The sequence below is a fragment of the Odocoileus virginianus genome, chromosome 11 (genome assembly GCF_023699985.2).
Source record: "Odocoileus virginianus isolate 20LAN1187 ecotype Illinois chromosome 11, Ovbor_1.2, whole genome shotgun sequence".
In the NCBI taxonomy this organism is placed as follows: domain Eukaryota; kingdom Metazoa; phylum Chordata; class Mammalia; order Artiodactyla; family Cervidae; genus Odocoileus; species Odocoileus virginianus.
In genome coordinates, this window is record NC_069684.1 from 24656450 (window position 1) to 24680263 (window position 23814).

The 23814-nt window shown below is 38.7% G+C and overlaps 1 protein-coding gene across 3 annotated transcripts in view; it reads left to right on the plus strand.

The window, feature by feature from the left end:
• The window catches only part of SLC9C2 (solute carrier family 9 member C2 (putative)), a 90919-nt gene that overhangs the window by 27180 nt on the left and 39925 nt on the right, over nucleotides 1-23814 (plus strand). Inside the window, exons 8-13 of one of the 3 annotated variants that reach the window (XM_020902250.2) lie at nucleotides 1769-1868; nucleotides 6173-6316; nucleotides 8600-8768; nucleotides 13891-13972; nucleotides 17717-17883; nucleotides 18452-18550. In XM_020902250.2, coding sequence (XP_020757909.2) covers nucleotides 1769-1868; nucleotides 6173-6316; nucleotides 8600-8768; nucleotides 13891-13972; nucleotides 17717-17883; nucleotides 18452-18550 — 761 coding nt within the window. The remainder of the gene's footprint in view (nucleotides 1-1768; nucleotides 1869-6172; nucleotides 6317-8599; nucleotides 8769-13890; nucleotides 13973-17716; nucleotides 17884-18451; nucleotides 18551-23814) is intronic. The other 2 variants (XM_020902251.2, XM_020902252.2) reach the window with 2 other exon arrangements.

Below are 23814 nucleotides of genomic sequence, written 5' to 3' on the forward strand. Positions count from 1 at the left end.
ACTAGGAGGACCTTCACTTTTTCTAAACCAGAGAGAGAAAGAGAGAGAGTTTGAGAGAGAGAGCCACTTTCCTGTGGCATCAATTTCCTGTGATGGTTTCTTACACCTGAATGAGAAAAACTTTACAACTCTATTTTTAACAACTTGGGTTTATGCTGGTGAAAACTGCTTTCTTTATTACATGTTCTGTGACTCTCCCCCTGCTTGTACATTTAAAATACCATTTAAAGTAATAACGTTTGTAATTTTCAAAAGACTTTGTTTTTCTAATTTTAACACTAATACATGTTCCATGTAGAATTTTGGAAAAAATCTGAAAAGTCAAAGAAGAGATCACCCATAAAATTACCAATGATACATTTTTTTCCATATGTACTGTTTTCAAAAAATACATATATACATAGATGTATTAATGTATGCATTTACACTATATGTTCTTGTTGCATTGGGATTATACTAAATAATATCAGTTTAAAAATGAAGTTACTTAGTGGTCTCCTTGTAGCAGATGTTTCCTCTAAGTAGTGACTGTTGTTTAAAAAAGCTATAAGCTTTAAAATCCCATAGTTCAAGTTATAGGACATTGGAATTAAGATTTAAAGGAATAATTTTCCTATTATCACAGTCCCTAATACTGCTGGTTTATTGTCATTGGTTATTTATGCTAAATTCAGTTAAATAAGTAGGTTAAAAGAAATCTAAAGTGGCTTTAAGTGATTTAGGTAAATCAAAAAAATAATATAGCCCTCTTCAAATTAATAAACAGTAAAGTGAGCATTAAAAATAATAATTCAATAATAATGATGACCATTTATCCCTTGTTTTAAAAGTATACCAAGCACTTTTCATGTAGTCTGATTTTATTCTCAGAACTCTGTGAGGCATTATTCTTTTACACTCTTTCTACAGATATAGGGACACTAATGGAGAAAGGCGAGGTGACATTCCCGGAGGAACCAGCTCTGCCCTGCTTAAAGGGCTTCCACTCTGACCTTGCATGTACTTTCCCTTCCTTTTGTCTGACATTTATAATGTGCTATTTGAAGGCTCTGTAACCTTCAGGACTGTTGGTATTGATGGTGTTCAACCATTCTTCATAGTTGGTTTTCCTGCCTCAGATTGCATTGACACATTTGTTTAGAGCCCAGGGAATTACATATGAATTACATATCATGCCAAAAAACAGTAGGCTTGAGGACCTACAGTCACCAAGAAAGCACTGAGCTTGGGCCACAACCCCTAGGACATGCAGCACAGAGTCCCTGAGGTGCTGGTTAGAGGCTGTTAAACTTATTTTTCATTAGCTCTGTCCTCAAGGATGGTCTATGGCAGGGGTTGGCAAACTATAGCCAAATATGCCTATTTTTTTTTGCATTGCCTATGAGCTAAGAATGGTTTTTACATTAAAAAAAAACCCAAAATAAAAATATTTTGCAGCATGCAAAAATTATTTGCAGTTAAAATTTCAATGTCCATTATTTATTGGGTGCTTATTTGTTACATATTACCTGTGGCTGCTTATGCACTAGAACAGTTGAGGTGAATAGTTGCAACTAGGACCACGTGACCTGCAAATACTTAATATTTACCATATGATCCTTCACAGAGAAAGGTTGTCAATCCCCAATCTAAGGTTTAGGCCAATCCCTTTAAGCAACTTTCTAAGAAATGCAATTACTGTTTTAAATTCCCCAATTCATCACTCAAGAGAAGTAGCTCCATGTACAAATTTGAACACAACTAATTTTATTCCTTTTTTTCTCCTCAGTGGAATTTTTGGGAATGTCAGGAACAGTTGCTTTAGCGACTGTAGGACTAAATTTAGATTCCTTAAGCTTTAAACCGAGGATCAAGTTGATAATTACTAAGTAAGTCTCATATTTTGTACTTGGTATAGGTCTCATAGAAGTTTAGTGCTTAAATGCCTTCACAAAAATAATGAAATTTCTTTTTACAACTTTTCTATCTTTTAATTTTACTGCCAGTCATATTTGAAAAGAACTTAAGTTACCAGTAATTATTGACATTCCTATTGTGAATTGATATTCCTATTATGAATAATGTAATATCAGTGGCTCAGAGATCATAGTAGTTCTTATAACTCTTTGATAAAAATTCAATTGTGAGAAGTTTAAAAACTACTTTATTCCTTTGTTTTCTACATAACATACCTGAATGATAGTATCGTAGTATGAAAAGAGCTAGAAAAGTAGCAGAAAGGTGCAATACCAACAAACTCTAATCTAGCTTTACCTCTGGTATTACAAGGATATCTGTGGACAGAGTAAAAGCCATTTGCCTGTCTTCTCAGACAAAGGCATTAGCCATTCTCTGAGCAGCTGTGCTAAATTATAGAATTGTCTCAGAATTACTTCATACCAAATCATAGTCTAGTGTATAAATTCTCACACTGGATGAAAGCCAGTGTTGAAATGAGAAAAATAAGCCATTATCCTGAGTTTTCCTGTGAAGATTTGTTGCTTTAATATAAAGGACTATTTTTTGTTGTGAAATTATGTCCTTCATACTTTTTTGATGTTTAAAATGTCATTTCTCTCATGAAATTACAGTCATGGAAGATGGTACTATTTAAAAAAATTACTTTGCAAACTTTTAAAAAAAATGGCCCCTGTAGCTTATTCTGCTGCAGCGTTGCTTCAGTGGTGTCCCAACTCTGTGCGACCCCATAGACGGCAGCCCATCAGGCTCCCCCGTCCCTGGGATTCTCCAGGCAAGAACACGAGTGGGTTGCCATTTCCTTCTCCAATGCATGAAAGTGAAAAGTGAAAGTGAAATCGCTCAGTCATGTCCGACTCTTTGCAACCCCATGGACTGCAGCCCACCAGGCTCCTCCATCCTTGGGATTTTCCAGGCAAGAGTACTGGAGTGGGGTGCCATTGCCTTCTCTGGTAGCTTATTCTAGTCTTGTGTATATGTGAATGACACTTTACTGGTTTTCAAAAACCAGAAGTTTAGAAATAACTAGTTCATAGAACATATCCTTTTTGTCTGAATTTTGGACAGTTTTCTGAGCTCAGTCATGCTGTCTGTCAGCATCATCATAAATTACTCATTCTATTCATTCAGTTGTTTATTCTTTTATGTATTCAACCAGGCCTTTCTTCTTATCTCCTATGGCCTGGACATTGCATCCTAGGTTTGGGGCTTTGAAAATAAGTCCCTTCTCAGAAGACACTCATTGTTAAATGATGGATGTGTTTATTTAAGAGACTATGAATAAGTATAAATAATTATATCTTTATTAGAATCTTACTAATATGTAAGGTATTTCTTAAGGTCCTTTGGAGACATTTTAAAAATTCTTCTATTCAGTCAGTTATTCCATCATTTCTGAATTTTGATAAAACTAAGCTTCGGAGTTTGAGGTCCCACTGATACCCTTTTCTGCTAGGAGTTCTGAATCAGTTGAATCAAGTGACAGGAGTCAGGTAGAGAATTGGACTGTCTGCTTGATTGGAGTAATGCCGTATCAGAGAACATGGTTTCTATCTGCAGCTAAAATGAGGCTTCCTAATGCTTCTTTCCCTGTGTAGATCTTGAGGCCTACCTATAGGGAGACTGGTTTGTGGGACAGACAGATGGCCACCCAATCCTCTGAAAGGGGAGGTCTGAATAGAGGGGTTCAAGAAGGGGCAGGACTTGAGATCTGACTGTACAAGTCAGACCTGGCCCAGACCCAGGTGTGATACCACATGGAGCCAGAGCAGCCCCACGCCCTAAGCACTGAATCTTTGGAGGTGGGACTAGATGTGTAGATTTTTGTTTTTGCTTTTTTTTAAGTTTCTTTTTTTAAATGTGGACCATTTTTAAAGTCTTTATTGAATTTGTTAGAACATTGCTTCTGTTTTATGTTTTGGTTTTTTGGCTGCAAGACGTGTGTTCTTAGCTCCCAGACCAGGAATTGAGCCCATACCCTCAGCATTAGAAGGAAAAATTCTAACTGCTGGAAGGCCAGGAAAGTCACAAGACATGTAGATTTTTGGAAAGCAATTTGGGTGGTTCTAATGTGCGTCTCTGCTTGAGAACTATAGTGTTGATGACTGGCACTGTGAGGACTCAGAGGAGGATCATGTCCAGCGAGCGTGCTGAGGATATTTTTCCTGAAGAGTATAGTCAGCCTCACAACATCTTTAGGAATTTGGTAGATGAGAAATCAGACAGAAGAGACCTTCAAGATAAGGGTGTGAATGTGCCCATATAATCCAGCAATCCCACTACTAGGCATAAATTCTGAGGAAACCAAAATTTAAAAAGACACATGTACTCCAGTGTTCATTGCAGCACTATTTACAATAGCTAGAACATGGAAGTAACCTAGATGTCCACTGACAGATGAATGGATAAAGAAGCTGTGGTACATATATACAATGGAATGCTACTCAGCCATAAAAAGGAATGCATTTGAGTCAGTTCTAATGAGCCTGTTATATAGTATGAAGTAAGTCAGAAAGAGAAATATAAATATCATATACTGATGCATATATATGGAATCTATTTTTTTTTTAATATAAAGCTGACAATTGTAGTCCTGTCTTTATGGGATGAAAACAGTCCCTTTACAATAAGTTTCCTGAAAGGGAGAACAAATAGATAATAACTCTTCTGGTAACATATTATGGTACACTGGCCAGTGTGTTTTTGGTGATTAAACATAATCCTGTGAATCAGATTAATTCACTTGCTGAGTGTTCATTTGCGGCATCCCTCTGTTGGGTCTTGGGGGCCCTCCACGACCTCGTGGGGCTCCCCGTGGTCCACTCTGCCCAGAGCCTCGCTTGAAATTCTGCTGATATCCATCCCGCTGATAGCCAGAGTAGTCCCGGGGAGCACTGAACTGAGACTGTGTATAACCACTGTTTGGAGTGTTAGTAGAGAATGAAGGGCGGTAACCATCATATCCTCCGGAATCTAAAAAGATGGTACTGATGAGTTTCTTTTCAGGGCAGCAATGGAGAAAGACATAGAAGACAGACCTATGGACCCAGGGGAAGGGGAGGAGGGAGAGGGTAGGATGTATGGAGAGAGTAACATAGAAATTCACATTACCATATGTAAACTAGATAACCAATGGGGATTTGCTGTATGACTCAGGGAACTCAAACAGGTGCTCTGTGACAATCTAGAAGGGTAGGATAGGGAGGGAGATGGAAGGGAGGTTTGGGAGGGAGGGGACATGGGTGTACCTATGGCTGATTCTTATTGATGTATGACAGGAAACCACAAAATTCTGTAAAGCAATTACCCTTCAGTTAAAAAAATAAATTAAAAAAATATAAGGGCGTGAGTGTGCCTGCTCAGTCACTCAGTCATGTCCAGCTCTTTGTGACCCTGTGATCTATAGCCCTCCAGGTTCCTCTGTCCATGGGATTCTCCAGACAAGAATACTGGATAAAGGACTTTCATGCAAATCACAACGGGAGAAGTAGTGCAGAGTGTTGAGGGGATCCAGTCAGCTATTACAAAGTCAGGGTTGACCAGACCGGGGGCTCCTTGCCGCAGCCTCAGCTGTGGTTTCAGTCATGGGTCTTACATGGATATGCTGCCAATTCATTTCAGCAAAATCGCCACATCACCAACTTGGCGGGGGCGGGGGGGCGGATCTTTATTTTTCTGCCTTGATCTTACTACTCTGCTGCAAGAGAGGCAGCCCACAGATATTTGTGTGAGGGTGATTGTAATATGAAATGATATATTTTAGTTCCAACAAAATACTTTTAATGAAATTCATTAATTTTTATTTAGGTATAGTTTATTTATAATATGTATTAATCTCAACATAATACAATGTAGTGACTATTTTTATAGTTTTTACTCCATTTAAAGTTATTATAAAATAAAGGCTATATTTTCCTGTGCTATATATCTTTGTGGCTTATTTATTTTATACATAGTAGTTTTTATCTCTTAATCTCCTACTCCTGTCTTGCTCTTCTTTCTCCCCACTGATAACCACTAGTTTGTTCTCTATATCTGTGAGTCTGTTTCCGATTCCAACAGAGTAGTTTTTAAATGTTGATAGTAGCGGTGATGGAGGCAAAGACCTCTATTAAGACAAGAGTGGTAGATATGTGATAGATGCTTTTATGTGAAAAGGAAACTATTTTAAAAAAGCACATCACTTAAAGTGTGATTTCCTTTCCATTTATCCTAGGTTTCTAATAATGTTTTCATGTATATTCCAACATTTAATATACACTTTCTTTGGCATCGTAATTGGATGTGGAAAAATCAAATATTTTCAATTTCACACTGTAGTTTTCATGTTTATCTTATTTGTAACAGTGAATTTTGTAAGGTAAGGATTATAATTTAAAGTTTGCTTACTGGACTCAGGTTCTTAAGTACAGAATTAGAATTGAGAAGTGCGTTATAGCAAAAGGAGCTATGGACATGCAGTCAGGAAACCTGTATAGTTGTCAAGGTCCTGACAATAGCTTGCTGTGAAACTAAGGGAAAGTCTATTTACTCTTCAAGGTTTCATCTGTAAAGAGAGAAGGGGCAGAACAGGAGCATCAGCATAACCCATGAGCTCGATAGAGATGCAAATTCATGGGCCCATCCCATTTAACTGATTTGTATCTCTGGAGATGGGATGCAAGAAACTGTTTCAACATGTTTAAGTGTGAGCACCCCAGCAACCAGATTAATGGCTCCTAACATTTTGTTGACTTCATCATCATTTATTATTGTCATAACTATGATAAGGCCATTATTTAACATTAACTGTGCATAGTATGTCACAAGAAAATAAAGTGTATCACCACGGTTTCCATTGTTTCCCCATCTATTTGCTGTGAAGTGATGGGACCAGCTGCCATGATCTTAGTTTTCTGAATGTTGAGTTTAAGCCAGGTTTTTCACTCTCCTCTTTCACCTTCATCAAGAGGCTCTTTAGTTCTTCTTCGCTTTCTGCTGTAAAGAGACTTATTGAGAAAAATGTTTTGGAGATGGTGAGTCAAACAAAGGCCTGGATATCATAATCATTGCTAGCATGTGTTAAGGGCAGATCACCCTCTAAACATCATTCTAAGCCCTATGAATGTTACTTCATTTAGTTGAATCTTCATGAAAGTCCTTTGAGGCAATTCAGTGACTATTATTTTCCATTTTACAGATGAAGAAATTGAGGCTTGAAGAGGTTAAATAACTTGCTTAAGGTTTCATAGTAATAAAAGTCTAAATGTGAACCTAAGTAGACTGACTCCAGAGCCTTTGCTAAATTACCTTTCTCTTTTTGATATCAGGAAATGACATCAGTTGTTCTATTTCATCTGGACTCAATGGTATTTTAAAGAAAAATCTTTTAGTAAGGCTGAAAATGTAGCTAATTACTTTGCAGAAGACTTAAATGCAAGGTGGAGGTGCTGTGCTATGCTAAGTCTCTCAGTCATGTCTGAATCTTTGCGACCCTGTGGACTGTAGCCCACCAGGCTCCTCTGTTCATGGGGATTCTCCAGGCAAGAATAATAGAATGGGTTGCCATGCCCTCCTCCAGGGAATCTTCCCAACCCAAGGATCGAACCCAGGTCTCCTGCATTGCAGGCGAATTCTTTACTGTCTGAGCCACTGACAAGCTCCTTAGAAGGTCATGGCAGGATTCAGAAATTAGACCAGGAGGACCTGTAGATCATGAAGATTTTGCCGAAATTAATTATATATATTATAGATGGCAAATTGTAGATAATAAGAATCCTCTAATTTGTCTTATGAAATTCATAGCTAAGTGACTAATACACAATATCTTTTTTGAAGCTGAAATTTATCAGTTGTAGTTCTGCTGAAATCTCATTTGAAGGACAATGAGATGCAAGTCTGTTATAGATAGAATCTAAATTTTAGCATAGGGTCCTATAGAAAAATAATCTATAGTGAAAAGAGGCAGGAATAGAAATTATTTGTGTGAATTAGTGTATGATTCTTGGGGTGGCTCAGCTGGTAAAGAATCCACCTGCAATGCGGGAGACCTAGGTTCAATCCCTGGGTTGGGAAGAGCCCCTGGAGAAGGGAATGGCTACCCACTCCAGTATTCTGGCCTGGAGAACTCCAAGGACTGTATATCCATGGGGTTGCAAGCAGTCAGACACGACTGAGCAACTTTCACCTCACTTTCCTGTAGCAGCTCAAAAAAATTTGGTTGAGCTAAATTTATTAAAGTGTCTACAATGATTTTACTTTTTCCTCATGACAGGTCCTCCCGGTCTAATTTCTGAATCCTGTCATGACCTTCCAGGGAGCTTGTCAATGTTATCTGAAGAAGTTTTCCTGCAGGGATTTACTACCAAAATCCTAAACAGCACACACTAGTATTAATGATAATTTCTTATACTTGTATAGAGCTTCTAGCCTTATTTTTCAAGATTTGAGTATTATATGCAAAATTTAGATAATAGATTTGCTTAGTCCCAGAAAGTTTGAACAACTTATTAATAAACTGGATTGACTTCTGTTTTCTGAAAAAGTTTTCATGAAATTTAATATTTACTACATAGTATCAACTGTACCAAAAAAAACACAAAAACACCCCAAAACACATGAATACATAAGGCGTGATTTAAACTAAATGTTTTTCTTTCAACAGGTTTGTTACTGTTGTGTTAGTAAGCCCTATTCTGATGCATTCAAGTTATGAGTACAACTGGAGGTGGGGAATTGTTATAGCATGGTCTGGAATTAAAGGAGTTTTTAGCTTACTCTTTGCTCCTGAAGTTCATAATATGGCTGAACAAAGAGTAGAGTCACCAGAGCTGGTAAGAAAAGTCATATCCCGTGATTATTCGTATTTACTCATTTTTATTTTGTAGCACTTTTCATAGTACCCAATAATAAAAGTTAACCATTTAAAAAATTAGATTTGGAAAATGCATTCTTTTAAGTAGAAAGGAACTTATGGAGGAAAGTTTATGTTGACAGTGTGAAAGGGACCAAATTCAAGTAATGGTGATGGCTGTGGGAGTCTGATACACTTGGGATTGAATTCTGGTCTCACCATTCACAGGTTGAGTGATCTTGGGTGAGTTTAGACTTGTGGGACTTCAAGCTGAGGATCGCAATGATGCTTAGTAAAACACCTGACAGCTTAGTAAATGTACAGTAGGTGTTGAACATACAAATGCTGTTTTTCAAGACCTTTCAGAAAGTATGAAAAAACCAATATCCTAGCTAGAGCATTCTAGTTCCTATAGCATCAGAGTGAAAACTGAAATGCTTATTAAATATACTAAGGAAAAAAGGATTTTATAAATGTTTGAATTAAAGATCTAGTTAATATTTATATCTTTTCAGTTCAGTTGCTCAGTCGAGTTCAACTCTTTGCAAGGCATGGACTGCAGCATGCCAGGCCTCCCTGTCCATCACCAACTCCCAGAGTTTACTCAAACTCATGTCCATTGAGTCAGTGATGCAATCCAACCATCTCATCCTCTGTCATCCCCGTCTCCTCCCACCTTCAATCTTTCCCAGCATCAGGGTCTTTTCAAATGAGTCAGCTCTTCACATCAGGTGGCCAAAGTATTGGAGTTTCGGCTTCAGTATCAGTCCTTCCAATGAATATTCAGGACTGATTTCCTTTAGGATGGACTGGTTGGATCTCCTTGCTGTCCAAGGGACTCTCAAGAGTCTTCTCCAACACCACAGTTCAAAAGCATCAATTCTTTGGCACTCAGTTTTCTTTATAGTTCAACTCTCATATCCATATATAACTACTGGAAAAACCATAGCTTTGACTAGATGGACCTTTGTTGACAAAGTAACTCTCTGCTTTTTAATATGTTGTCTCCATTGGTCATAACTTTTCTTCCAAGGAGGAAGCATCTTTTAATGTCATGGCTGCAGTCACTATCTGTAGTGATTTTGAAATCCCCAAAAATAAAGTCAGCCACTGTTTCCCCATCTATTTGCCATGAAGTGATGGGACTGGATGCCATGATCTTAGTTTTCTGAATGTTGAGCTTTAAGCCAACTTTTTCACTCTCCTCTTTCACTTTCATCAAGAGGTTCTTTAGTTCTTCTTTGCTTTCTGCCATAGGGTGGTGTCATCTGCGTATCTGAGGTTATTGATATTTCTCCTGGCAATCTTGACTTCAGCTTGTGCTTCTTCCAGCCCAGTGTTTCTCATGATGTACTCTGCATATAAGTTAAATAAGCAGGGTGACAATATACAGCCTTGACGTATTCCTTTTCCTGTTTGGAACCAGCCTATTGTTCCATGTCCAGTTCTAACTGTTGCTTTCTGACCTGCGTACAGATTTCTTAAGAGGCAGGTCAGGTGGTCTGGTATTCCCATCTCTTTCAGAATTTTCCACAGTTTATTGTGATCCACACAGTCAAAGGCTTTGATGTAGTCAATAAAGCAGAAGTAGAGGTTTTTCTGGAACTCTTGCTTTTTCAATGACCTAGTGGATGTTGGCAATTTGATCTTTGGTTCCTCTGTCTTTTCTAAATCCAGCTTGAACATCTGGAATTTCATGGTTCACATACTGTTGAAGCCTGGCTTGGAGAATTTTGAGCATTACTTTACTAGCGTGTGAGATTAGTGCAATTGTGTGGTAGTTTGAGCATTCTTTGGCATTACCTTTCTTTGGGATTGGAATGAAAACTGACTTTTTCCAGTCCTGTGGCCACTGTTGAGTTTTCCAAATTTGCTGGCATATTGAGTGCAGCACTTTCACAGCATCAGCTTTTAGGATTTGAAATAGCTCAACTGGAATTCCATCACCTCCACTAGCTTTGTTCATAGTGATGCTTCCTAAAGCCCATTTGACTTCACACTCCAGGATGTCTGGCTCTAGATGAGTGATCACACCATCCTGATTATCTGGGTCGTGAAGAACTTTTTTGTATAGTTCTTCTGTGCACTCTTGCCACCCCCTCTTAATATATTATGCTTCTGTTAGGTCCATACCATTTCTGTCCTTTATTGAGCCCATCTTTGCATGAAAAGATGCGTGGTATCTTTCCCTTGGTATCCCTCCATCACTTGAAGAGATCTTTAGTCTTTCCATTCTATTGTTTTCCTCTATTTCTTTGCATTGATCACTGAGGAAGCCTTTCTTATCTCTCTTTGTTTTTCTTTGGAACTCTGCATTCAAATGGATATATCTTTCGTTTTCTCCTCTGCCTTTTACTTCTCTTCACAGCTATTTATAAGGCCTCCTCAGACAGTCATTTTGCCTTTCTTTTTCTTGGGGATGGTCTTGATCCCTGCTTCCTGTACAATGTCACGAACCTCCGTCCATAGTTCTTCAGGCACTCTATCAGAGCTAATCCCTTGAATCTATTTCTCACTTCCACTATATAATCATAAGAGATTTAATTTAGGTCATATCTGAATGGTCTAGTGGTTTCCCCACTTTCTTCAATTTAAGTCTGAATTTGGCAATAAGGAGTTCATGATCTGAGCCACAGTCAGATGTTTTTGTTTTTGCTGACTGTATATAGCTTCTCCATATTTGGTGGCAAAGAATTTAATCAATCTGATTTTGGCATTGACCATCTGGTGATGTCGATGTATAGCCTTCTCTTGTGCTGTTGGAAGAGGGTGTTTGCTATGTCAGTTGTGTTCTCTTGGCAAAGCTTTATTAGCCTTTACCCTGCTTCATTCTGTACTCCAAGGCCAAATTTGCCTGTTACTCCAGGTATTTCTTGACTTCCTACTTTGGATTCCAGTCCCCTATCATGAAAAGGACATCTTTTTTGGGTGTTAGTTCTAGAAAGTCTTGTAAGTTCTTCACAGAACTGTTCATCTTCAGCTTCTTCAGCATTATTGGTTGGGGCATAGACTTGGATTACTGTGATATTGAGTGGTTTGCCCTAGAAACGAACAGAGATCATTCTGTTGTTTTTGAGATTGCATCCCAGGACTGCATTTTGAACTCTTTTGTTGAATGCGATGGCTACTCCATTTCTTCTAAGGGATTCTTGCCCACAGTAGTAGATAGAATGGTCATCTGAGTTAGATTCACCCATCCTAGTTCATTTTAGTTCGCTGATTCCTAAAATGTTGATGTTCACTCTTGCCATCTCCTATTTGACCACTTCCAACTTGCCTTGGTTCATGGATCTAACATTACAGGTTCTTGTGCAGCATTGCTCTTTACAGCATTGGACTTTACTCCCATCACCAGTCACATCCACAACTGGGTGTTGTTTTTGCTTTGGCTCTGTCTCTTCATTCATTCTTTATGTCGTTTAGGGCTAAATAAAAATTAATTTCTTAAAAATTTTGGCCTAGGGTACATTATCCACAGTGCAAGGCAGAACTTGATTTCCTTTCTACTCTCTCTCAAAACCTTTTACCCATGGGCCACCCAGTGGATTTCCAGGCCAGTGGGAAATCAGGCAGTGGCAGCATCAATGGGATGCCAGGGAAGGTTCAGAGAGCCCAGAACATCTGCTGACAGTGTTAGTGTACCTTGGTATTTGTGACAGTACTCTGTGAGCTTGCTGGATAAGTCGTTAGAAGTTTCTAGAAGTCCCCAGGATACCCCTGCCACTTCCTGGTGAGGTGAATCCCAAACCTACACCTGGGAGGGCGAAAAGCACCTAAATAATGTGAATTAAGAGCATTACCCATCAGGACTTCCTTGGTAATCCAGTGGTTAAGTCTTTACCTTCCAATGCAGGGGGTGCAGGTTTGATCCTTATTTAGAAAGCTAAGATCCCCCTTCCATTGGGGCCAAGAAGCCAAAACATAAAACAGAGACAACATTGTAACAAATTCAATAAAGACTTTAAAGATATTCCATTCCAAAAAAAATTGTTACATAAAGAAAGAACACTACCCACCTCCCAACGAACCTTAATTTGGAGGTAAATGTACAGAGTTTTTTGATATTATCCTACTGCAAGTACAGAATTTTCTCTTCTTTGCTCTTTTACTCCTGTCCTAGAAGATCCTAGGAGTACAGTGGTTTTCAAATGTCTTTTCTGGAAGGAGCAAATATCACCTCCCTCATCTTGTATGTGAGGAAACCAAAAACAAACAAACAAAAATAGCATGTTAGTGAAAGAACTCAGGCACCCTAACTCCCAAAAGAGAAAGTTCATTTTTAAATAGTGCTTTAAAAAATAATGGAGTATCATAATCCTCACCATCTTTCCTGAGGATTTACACTCCATGTCTGTGGGCATGGTCTGGAAATGCATTTGGAGTCCAAACATACCTGTGGTTTTGCAGGGGATTTGGGTCCTTCCATGTTCCAGAGGGAAAGAATAATGACCAATATTTGAGCTCCCTTAGTTTTATTTTGTGCAGGGAATTGGCCTAAAACCAAGACAATGAAATGTAAACTAACAGGTGAGTATCATTTTCCAGTTTTTCCCAAATCTGTCTGATGTTACGGATCTGTTGGATGCCACTCCAGACCTACAGAATCAGAATCTGCAGGGAATTAACCTGGGAGTCAGTGTCTTAAAGAAGTACTTCAGCTGCTTATTAAATAACATCAGTCATTTGGGAAATACTCTCTGAAAACACACTGCTGTTAACTCCATGTTTCAGTAAAGGATGTTGAGACTTAGAGGAGTTAAGTTCACTGGCCTTAAATTCCGTGGTTAGTAAATGACAGAGCCAAGATCTACAAATGTGGTTATGCTTCTGTGCGGTGCCTCTCTGAACCCCACTACAGTTCCTGTCTGCTTCTCAGAGCTTCTTGTAAGGCTTTATGTAGTAAATACTTGCGGTAGGTGCACTTCCCTGTCACCACTGCCTGCTGTTGCTGAACTTCCTGCCCCAAAACAGCCCTTTTGCCTCTTCTTACTTATCAGAGGTAGGATTTAAAAATGTGGATTAAGGTAGAATTTTGTTGGTGATCAATTGAACAATGATCCCCTTTGGAGAACTTATTAATGTGTGTATGTTTTGTCTTTCAGTTTATATTGTACATACAAGTAATATCCTTAATGACCTTGGGAATAAATTCATACATGATGACTCGTTTGGCCAGGACATTAGGTAAAGTCTACTTAACCAGGAAAAATAATGCGAATAGATTGTTGCTGGAGGTATGACATTTCTTCTGGAGCTCAAGGAATTGATCATGAAATAACTCAGTTTTCATTCACTCCCTGTTAATAGAAACCACATTAAGAGTGCCTTAAACAAGACAGAAGTTGTTTCCCACCACCCCCCATCAGAAAATCAAGAAGAGTGGGGTGGTTCTGTCCTACGAGGTTGTCCAGATATTTCAAATCCTTCTTTCATTCCTCCTCTGCTTCCCAGAGTGTTGCTCTTGTCTGCAGGGCAGAAGTGGGCTCACAGTCACTGTTATCTTCAATCTAATCAACTAGAAAGGGAAAATGGGCTGGGAGTGATGGTGGTGGTGATGGTGTCAATGGAGAGTAAGGAGCTTATTGAAAGAAGCTTCCTTCTGCTTCCTGAAGTTGTACATATCATTACCACTCACAGTCCATTGGCCAGAACTTAGTCTCATGGGCACATAAGGGCAAAGGAAGATGGGAACTACTGTCTTAACTGACTGGTCATGTGCTTAGCCAAAGCATAGAGATTCTATTGGGAAAAGAAGAGGAGAATGAAGGGGAGCAGTAAGCAGGCTCTGCCAGAGTTGCCTATTTCTAGAAAAAATGTGAAGCTGTTGATAATAAAGTATATAAATATAATAAAATCACAAAAAAGCCCATGATCAATAGAGAAATCAGGATAAGATAATCAGTGGCAGTGCAGTCCATGAGGAGAGAGAGGGTGGGGCGGAGTTACACAGAGTCTTGGAGGAGTAGGGCCTTAGTATCGTCCAGTGTCCCATGGCCTGATCCTCAGGTTTGCTGGTGCAGAGGCCTGATTTTGTCAGTGTCTAGAATTAATCAGATGGCTGGAAATTTACATCTGTTGCACTCCCAGGAGAATAAGAGATGCAGCAGAAAATCAATTTATTAATTTATAAGAAGGATGATTTCTTTTTATGTCTGAAATAATTGTGATCATTATTCAGGGTATTCACCTCTAAATACAAATTTCCTTAATAAATCAAATTAGTAATCAGAAGGTTTCTTGGAAGGTGTGGAACTTGGGAGAGGTTGATGGAAGGTTACTGAGGAAGGAGAGTTGTTATAAACAGAGAAATAGCCTGGTGAATCCAGCTTCTCTGCTTGTGTCTTCCCATAGTTCTGCCCACTCCTGAAACTGTGCCACATCAACGCTATGGCAGAGCTTCTTGTGAAAGCTGACCTCAAAGTCCAGGGCTCCGGGATACGAATAGGACTAGTAAATGGGGCAGAGTTTTGGCAGCGCTCCTTCTCCCCTAGTCATGGGGTTTGCTCTTGTTTGCAGTGGAAAGTTGTGCTTGGGCCAGCACAAGCTTGCTACGCTTGAGTGTGAATGAAGTTAACCCGATCCCTGAAGGTTTGCTTACACCTCCCTTCCCACCAATTTTTATAGGCTTTCAGGGATCCAGACCCATTCTGCTCTCTTGGCTTATGACATAGCATCTGGTTTTCTCCCATGGTTGTTTGCTTGAGATTGCTCTTACTCTGATACTCAGAAACAAGATCAAGAGGTTTTACTATCATGGAAATATTTTTTTCTTCTCCTTTTCTTCCCATACAATTTTTTTTATTGTATTAACTGAACCTCAGAATTTTCATTATGAAACAAATACGTATGGCATGTACTTTATGCTCAGAATCGATGCTCATCCTTTCTAGAATTACTCACATGTTAGCATGTAATTGACAAAACTGAATTTTATCAAGAAGAATTTCAAATTAGCTTCATCCACCTGGTCTAATGCTTTTGAGAGATCCATCCTCTGAATCTAGAGCTTGTCATACTAAGTGAAGTAAGTCATAAAGAGAAAAGCAAATACTATATGATATCACTTATATGTGGAATCTAATAAAAATAAGACACACATGAACACATTTATGAAACAAAAACAGGCTTACAGATATAGAGAACAGACTTGTGGTTGCCAACAGGGAAGGGAGGGAAGGACTGGGAGTTTGGGATCAGCAGACACAAACCTTTACATATGGGATGGATAAACAACAAAGTCCTACTCTGTAGCACAGGGAACTATATTCAATATCCTGTGATAAATCATAATGGAAAAGAATATTCAGAATATATGTGTGTGTATATATACATATATATACACATATATACGTGTGTGTATATTAGGGCAAGGCTTCCCTTGTGGCTCAGCTGATAAAGAATCCACCTGCAATGCGGGAGACCTGGGTTTGATCCCTGGGTTGGGGAAGATCCCCTGGAGAAGGGAAAGGCTACCCACTCCCAGTATTCTGGCCTGGAGAATTCCACTGGACTGTATAGTCCATAGGATTGCAAAGAGTTGGACACGACTGAGCAACTTTCACTCACTCATGTATGTATATAACACTATCACTTTGCTGTTCAGCAGAAATTAAACACAACATTGTAAATCAACTATACTTCAATAAAATTAAAAAAAAAGAAGAGGGAGGAAAAGACTCATCCTCATATTCTTCCAGAATCATCTTAAACACAGGAGTTCATTCAAATGTACTGGTACAACCAATCAGTCCCCTTATACCCGTGTTTTCCCAGAGCAACTGGAAAATGGCTGTTGCTCATCCTAATGGGTGGGATGTAATTATGCAAATCAGTAAACTTTCTCCTCGTGTGCTCTATGCCATGGAAATTTTAAATCCAAAGCTGACACATTCTAACTCTTTAGCATGCAGTCAAATGCATCTTTGCTCTGGACCATAGAGAACTGAGAGGGATGTGATTTCAAATCTTTTTGAATCCCTGAAAATTTCAAATATCAAACACCACAGCATCCTATAGAGAATGCAATAAAGTTAAACTGAAACATTTTAATAACATTTTAAACTATTTGAGACATCTCATATGCAGTTATGAAGAGATTAACATTTAATTGATGTATAGTTGATTTACAATGTTTTGCTAAGTTTCTGCTGTACAGCAGAGTGATTCATTTATACATACGAGTACATTCATTTTTATAGTTTTTTCCATTATGTTTTACATAGGATGTTGAATGTAGTTCCCTATGCTATACAGTAGAATCTTGTTTTTTATTGAGAACAGTTTTATTGAGATGGAATTCTGAGTGTGTAGGCTGAGCTCACTCAGTAATTAAATTTCTCCTTTTGGTAAGCAAGCTTGATAGCTGTAACTTCAAGTTGATACTTCAGAATTATACAAACTGCCACAAATTTTGGATATAAAGATTTGCTGGTCAGGAAACAGAGATGTTAAATGGGAGACATCTCTATTGCAGTGGTCTTTAAATTTTATTATGTATAAGAATCAGTTGAAGAAGTTGCTAAAATGAAAGTTCTCAGACCAATCAGATTCTCCAGACATAGGGTAAAGCCCAGGAATAATTCAACAGGCAATTCTTCTACCTGTAGAAGGTAGAGGTAATTTTCCATACTTTGAGAAATACTGACTAGATGACTTGAAATAGTGAGTCATGTTTCTAGCTATAGGAAACAAAAAGAAACTAAGAAAACATTCTTTAGCAGTTGAGTCAGATAAAGTTGAGCTGCACAGCCAAAAGGAAATGGGTAGTTGGGTAATTTCTGGAAAATTTTGGACAAATAGTTGTCCTTGCTCTAAGCACTCTGGTTTGGCTCTGCAGGTGATGCCAAGATTTCACTACATCATGCAACATTTCAATTCCCTGTGCATTCTTCACTATTTTATTAAGGTCCTTCCTTTTCTTTGTCATAGATTTGTGTACCCTTTCCATTCCAAGACAGATGGCCATGCAAAATGCCATTAAGCACATCCAGGAGATGATACAGAGCAGAATAACTTTATTTAAAACAGAAAAACTTTTGACAAATGTTAATTGGACCTTAGTAGAAGAAAAAACAAAGATTGAATACATCATTCCTGTGAGTTGATTCCTGGCAAAAACTATTCCTTTCCCTTTCTCTCTATTTCTTTTGTTTATTATGCAAAACTTGATTCTGCTGGTTACAGGTCAGGATACTGAAGAGAGATACATTTACTAGCTTTTTTCTATCAGCCAAAATACTCTGAATTCTGTCTCTGAACAGATGTTGGTGACCTAGCCTTATTTGCCAAATACAAGAAGTTTTTACAAATAGGCTGATTGAGTAACTATGAATGGCCTCTGCCAGGGTGATATTTTCCAGCTGGTTGAGGAAGTGAGTGATCTCTCCCTGTACAAGTACTATTCAAACGCAGAAAACACAGGCAGCTTCAGAGAGCAAAGCATAGACCGGTTTGGGGAAGAATTTGGCTTCTAAATCTCCCCAAATTAATAGTTACTTCACCACAATTGAAAGCAACATTTCTAACATGGAGAGTGTTTTTCACTTACACACAGCCCTTCATTTTAGCAATTCTGATTTGAGTTATTGGAATCTTGGTCAAGCAGGGTATTTGACAGCTCCTAATCCTTTTTACTTATTTTTAACTCTGTCTCTGTCTGTTCAGACTTCTAACGTTTCAAGTGACAATAAGGCGAAGGAGGAGCTCCCAACAGATGAAGTTTTACTAGAAGAAGCCCGATTGCATGTAGTTATAATACAAATAGTGAGTATCCTTCACATAATCTGCTTTTTATTTATGTATTTTATTCTTGCAATGTTTTTAATTCTTACATATGGTTTTCAGGTGACTAGAAAAATGTTCACCTTTTGATTGGTTGTTAAACTGATTTATGAAAGTTAGAAAAATAAATTTCTAGGGCTTTAAATTCAAGTTACAAACCTTATTCTATTTCTAAGTCTAGCAAATTTTAGCAGTTCACTGTTAGAGAACCTTTGAATAATATTTTGTGCCATTTACATAATTAAACATCTTCAAATATTTGAAACTGCTTTCACAGATTTAAGTATGTGAGTTCCTTTTATACAAAATGTTCTCAAGTGCTTATTTAACTCTTGTAAATCTAATAAGCTAGAATAAATATAATGAATCAAACATTCTCTTAAAATATTTAAGATTTAATATTTGAATGTTATAATGTAAACACAGATTATGAGATAAAATCAAGTTTGAATCAACTTATCAAATTGTACATTTAAAACTGGGGTTTTATTCTAATAGTACAAATTTTATTCAAATTTACAAGTATATAAAATGCTCATTATGCCCAGAATCCTTCCTTTTTATTTTCATTTATTTTTATTAGTTGGAGGCTAATTACTTTACAATATGTAGTGGGTTTTGCCACACATTGACATGAATCAGCCATGGATTTACATGTGTTCCCCATCCCGATCTCCCCTCCCGCCTCCCTCCCCATCCCATCCGTCTGGGTCTTCCCAGTGCACCAGACCTGAGCACTTATCTCATGCATCCAACCTGGGCTCGTGATCTGTTTCACCCTTGATAGTATACTTGTTTCAATGCTATTCTCTCAGAACATCCCACCCTCGCCTTCTCCCACAGAGTCCAAAAGTCTGTTCTGTACATCTGTTTTATTTTCATTTTAGAACCTATTATGAAGAATTTCTAACACATACAAAAGTAGATAAAATAGCGTACTGAACCTCCATGTACCTATCACTCAGCCTTCACGAAAATCCACACATGACCAGCCCTGCCCCATCTGTACCCTCAGTCACTCCTGCATCTCCCTGGTTATTTTGAAACAAATCCCAGATGTTATTGAATATATCATTTCATCTGCAAATATTTCAGTATGTATCTTGAAATTTTAAAGTCTTAAAAAACAGTAAAATACTAATATTGTGCCTAAAGATTAATTTCTTAATAACATCAAATATTGGTCAATGATCAGATTTTCAATTATCTCATAAATTTGATCAGTGCATAGTTCCAGTTTACATCTTTAAATTGCATTTCAATGAAATCATATATTGCAATTAATGAGTAGGTACTTTGCTTGCGTGCGTGCTATTGCTTCAGTTGAGTATGACTCTTTGCGACCCTATGGACTGCAGCCCGCCAGGCTTCTCTGTCCATGGGATTTTCAAGGCAAGAATACCAAAGTGGGTTGTCACGCCCTCTTGCTGGGGATCTTCCTAACCCTGGGATCAAACACGCATCTCCTGTGGCTCCTGACTTGCAGGTGGATTCTTTACTGCTGAGCCATCAGGGAAGCCCAGAATATGTACTCTAGGTCTCTTTTAACCTATAAATTCCTCTTTTTTTTTTTCTATTGAAGAACATATTTCTTCTTAATACAGAAACACTAACATTATATTATTTTAAAAGCATTTCTATAGTTAATTTAAAATGTTCTCAGATTTTGGAAGGTTCTTATCCAGAGATATAAAGTATGGTCATGAATTCTTTGCAAAACCAATCTCCTATTGAGAGGTAGTGTCTATATCCCTCACCATCATTGAACTTGGGTTGCTCTTGTGACTTGTTTTGACCAGGAATATGTAGCCAAATGACTTTGGGAATGTACTGGAGCCTTAAGGAGATTTGCAACTTCCCCCTTCTTCCACTTTGAATACCACCCTGAGATTGTCATGTGAGGAAGCTGGCCTAGCCTGTGAAGAATGAGAGGCCATACAGAAGTAACCTGAGGCATACAGCTGAGAGTCAGTACCCTACTACCAGACTTTGCAAATGAAGCCACTTTAATTTAAGGCTTGGGACAGTAGACTCAAACTCTTGATGGTAAGAGATGCAAAGAATTTGTGACCATATATAATGTACCATGTTCTGCTCACTGGCCACATATATTTATACCCGTCCTACAAAGCAAAGGGCTTCCCTGATGGCTCAGTGGTAAAGAAACTGCCTGCCAAACAGGAGACATAGGTTCGATCCCTGGGTCGGGAAGATCCCCTGGGGAAGGAAATGGCGACCCACTCCAGTATTCTTGCCTGGAGAATCCCATGGACAAAGGAGCCTGGTGGGCTAGAGTCCATGGGGTCGCTAAGAGTCGGACATGACTGAGCAACTTCACTTCACTTAGCTTTCAGACGAGGTGCAAAGCAAAACACCCTCATCTTTTTCTAAGACTCGGTATCCCCCCCACCAGCCCTAGGTAAGCTTTATCCCATTATGGTAGCAGATCCAAAGTCTGCTACCTCATGGTGTTCATTTGGTCTAGGATTGCTCAGGCTCCTTGGTTGGATCTCTTTAAGTATGATTCCTCTTGATACACAGAACAGTGGACTAAAAAGAGAAGTTACCTGTCTCCTCAGCCTCCACCTCCACCACCATCCCCAATCCCAACTTTCAGTGGTAATCAACAGACACTTCTGTTCAAGAAGGAAGAGGAGAGGAAGCATTGATTAATCACTGGTCCTTGGCAGTTCTGAAATCCAGCTGGGCATATGACCTAGTTCTCCTCATTCTGTTATCATAGGAGGTAACCCATGTTTGGGCTTCCCATGTGGCACTAGTGGTAAAGAACCCGCCTCCCAATGCAGGAGATATAAGAGATGAGGGTTTGATCTCTGTGTTGGGAAGATCCCCTGGGAAAGGGAATGGTAACCCACTCCAACTTGCCTGGAGAATCCCATGGACAGAGAGGAACCTGGCAGGCACTGTCCGTAGGGTCGCAAAGAGTTGGACACGACTGAAGTGACTTAGTATGCATGCATGTAATTCATGTTTGTGACTGAGTGATCTTCTCAGACTGATTTCTGCCAGTAGAAATGGAAATTCCTATTCATTTAGAACTCTTAATTATCTTTTAAGCCCACCCTGATACCATTTCCTTAAAAACTCTGTGTTTTCAATGAGTCTGATTGTAGTCTATTCTACTCTGTAATTCCGTTTCGTACAGGCCACATGCCAGACAATATGGGTCTGAGAAAGCCTTTAGTCTGCTTAAGAGGGTAGACTAAGCACTGCCTTTAACCTCTAAGTGGTCTTATCCAAGGGTCTTGAGCCACAACCTTGACTTGATCTTGAAGCTGAGGTCATAGTTTACTGGCAGAACTCTAGATTTGATTTTCATTTTACCACCTGGAGAGACTGCAGATGGAAAATGGGTTTGGTTTTCAAACCAATCATGGCGTCTTTATATTTTCTGTAATATCTGCTTACAGATTGAACTGTTACCCTTTCGTTTACCTTGCTCTCCTCATACAGTATCACATGCAGCTAGAGATAAAAACAAATCTTGTAAAAAAAAAAAAAACAAATCTTGTATATTAACATATACATGTGGAATCTAGAAAAAAGGTACAGATGAACCATTTCCAAAGCGAGAATAGAGATGCAGATGTAGAGAAACAGACGTGGACACAGGAGGGGAAAGGGAGGGTGGGACAAATTGGGAGAATCGGTTGACATATATACACTACCATGTATAAAATAGTTAGTGGGAATCAGCTGCATAGCATGGGAGTTCAGCTTGGTGCTCCATGACAACTTAGACAGGTGAGATAGCAGGCAGAGGTGAGAGGGAGGTTTAAGAGAGGATGTGTTTATCCTTATGGCTGTTCATGTTGTTCTACAGCAGAAACTAACACAACATTATAAAGCAATTACATTCCCCTCAAAAGTTGACACGAGTATTTCTAGAATATTTGAAATCCAGAAATCTCTTTAGCCAGATTCATAAATTCATTAGGCACATCTTCTGCTTTCCAAGTTGCCTTAGGTGACAGTATTGCCAGTTGTGCTGGCTCGTCATAGCACAACTTGCCTCCCTCCAGCCTTCTGCATCAGTTTTCTCACTGCTTTTCCAACTTCCAGTCTCCTCATTGACTTTCTAACCTCTGCTCACCACTTAGTTCCAAAACTAACAACACATTTAGGTTTAGCTTTTTGATATGGAGACTCTCCACAATTGGTACTGATTTCTGTTTTGGTTAGCCTTTGCTATACTACAGATTTTAGTGGCTGAAAACAATGATTTGATATTTCTCACAGTTCTGTGGGTTGGCAATCTGGATGATTTTGTTGCTGGTCTTGCTTGGGACCACTCATGTGTCGGCTACCATCTTAGTTCAATTGGTGTTGGAGGGTCCAACATGTCCTTACTCACAGATTTGGCAGTTGACTATGTTGTATTTCAGGGCACTTTGGATCTCCTTCACATGGCCTCCTACCTTCCAGTAGAGTGAATTGGGCTTCTTCACTACATGGTGATCTCTGGGTTCCAACAGGGTGAGAAGAGGAGCTGCAAGGCCTCTATCTCCTAGGCTCTGGAAGTGGAATAACATCATTTTTACTCCCACTCAGTTAGTCAAAGTAAATCCCAAAGCTAGCCCAGATTCAATGAGTAAAGAAGAGCCTACCTTTGAAGGGAAGAGCAGCAATGTTAGTTACAAAGAGACATGGGCAGCTATGTTTCATTGGGACCATTGTTATACTGCCCTACCACATTTACTTTTTAAAGCAATAATCCTGTGTAGTGATCCACTCCATGTTATTTTTTTAAAGAAATTGAAATATATTTGATTTACAATGTTGTGTTAGTTTTAAGCATATAGCATAGTGATTCAGTTTTTTCAGATTATATTTCTTTATAGGTTATTACAAGATGTTGAATATAATTTCCTTTGCTATACAGTAAATCCTTGTTGCTTATCTATTTTATGTATTGTAGTTTATATCTGTGAGTATAATATTCCTAATTTGTCCTCCTCCCTTTCCTTTTGGGTAACTATAAGCTTGTTTTCTATGTCTGTGAGTCTGTTTCCATTTTGTATATAGATTAATTTATATTATATTTTAGATTCCACATATAAGTGATATAATATTTGTCTGACTTGCTTCACTTATGTTGATAATCTCTGCTGCTGCTGTTGCTAAGTCACTTCAGTCGTGTCTGACTTTGTGCGACCCCATAGACGGTAGCCCACCAGGCTCCCCAATCCCTGAGATTCTCCAGGCAAGAACCCTGGAGTGGGTTG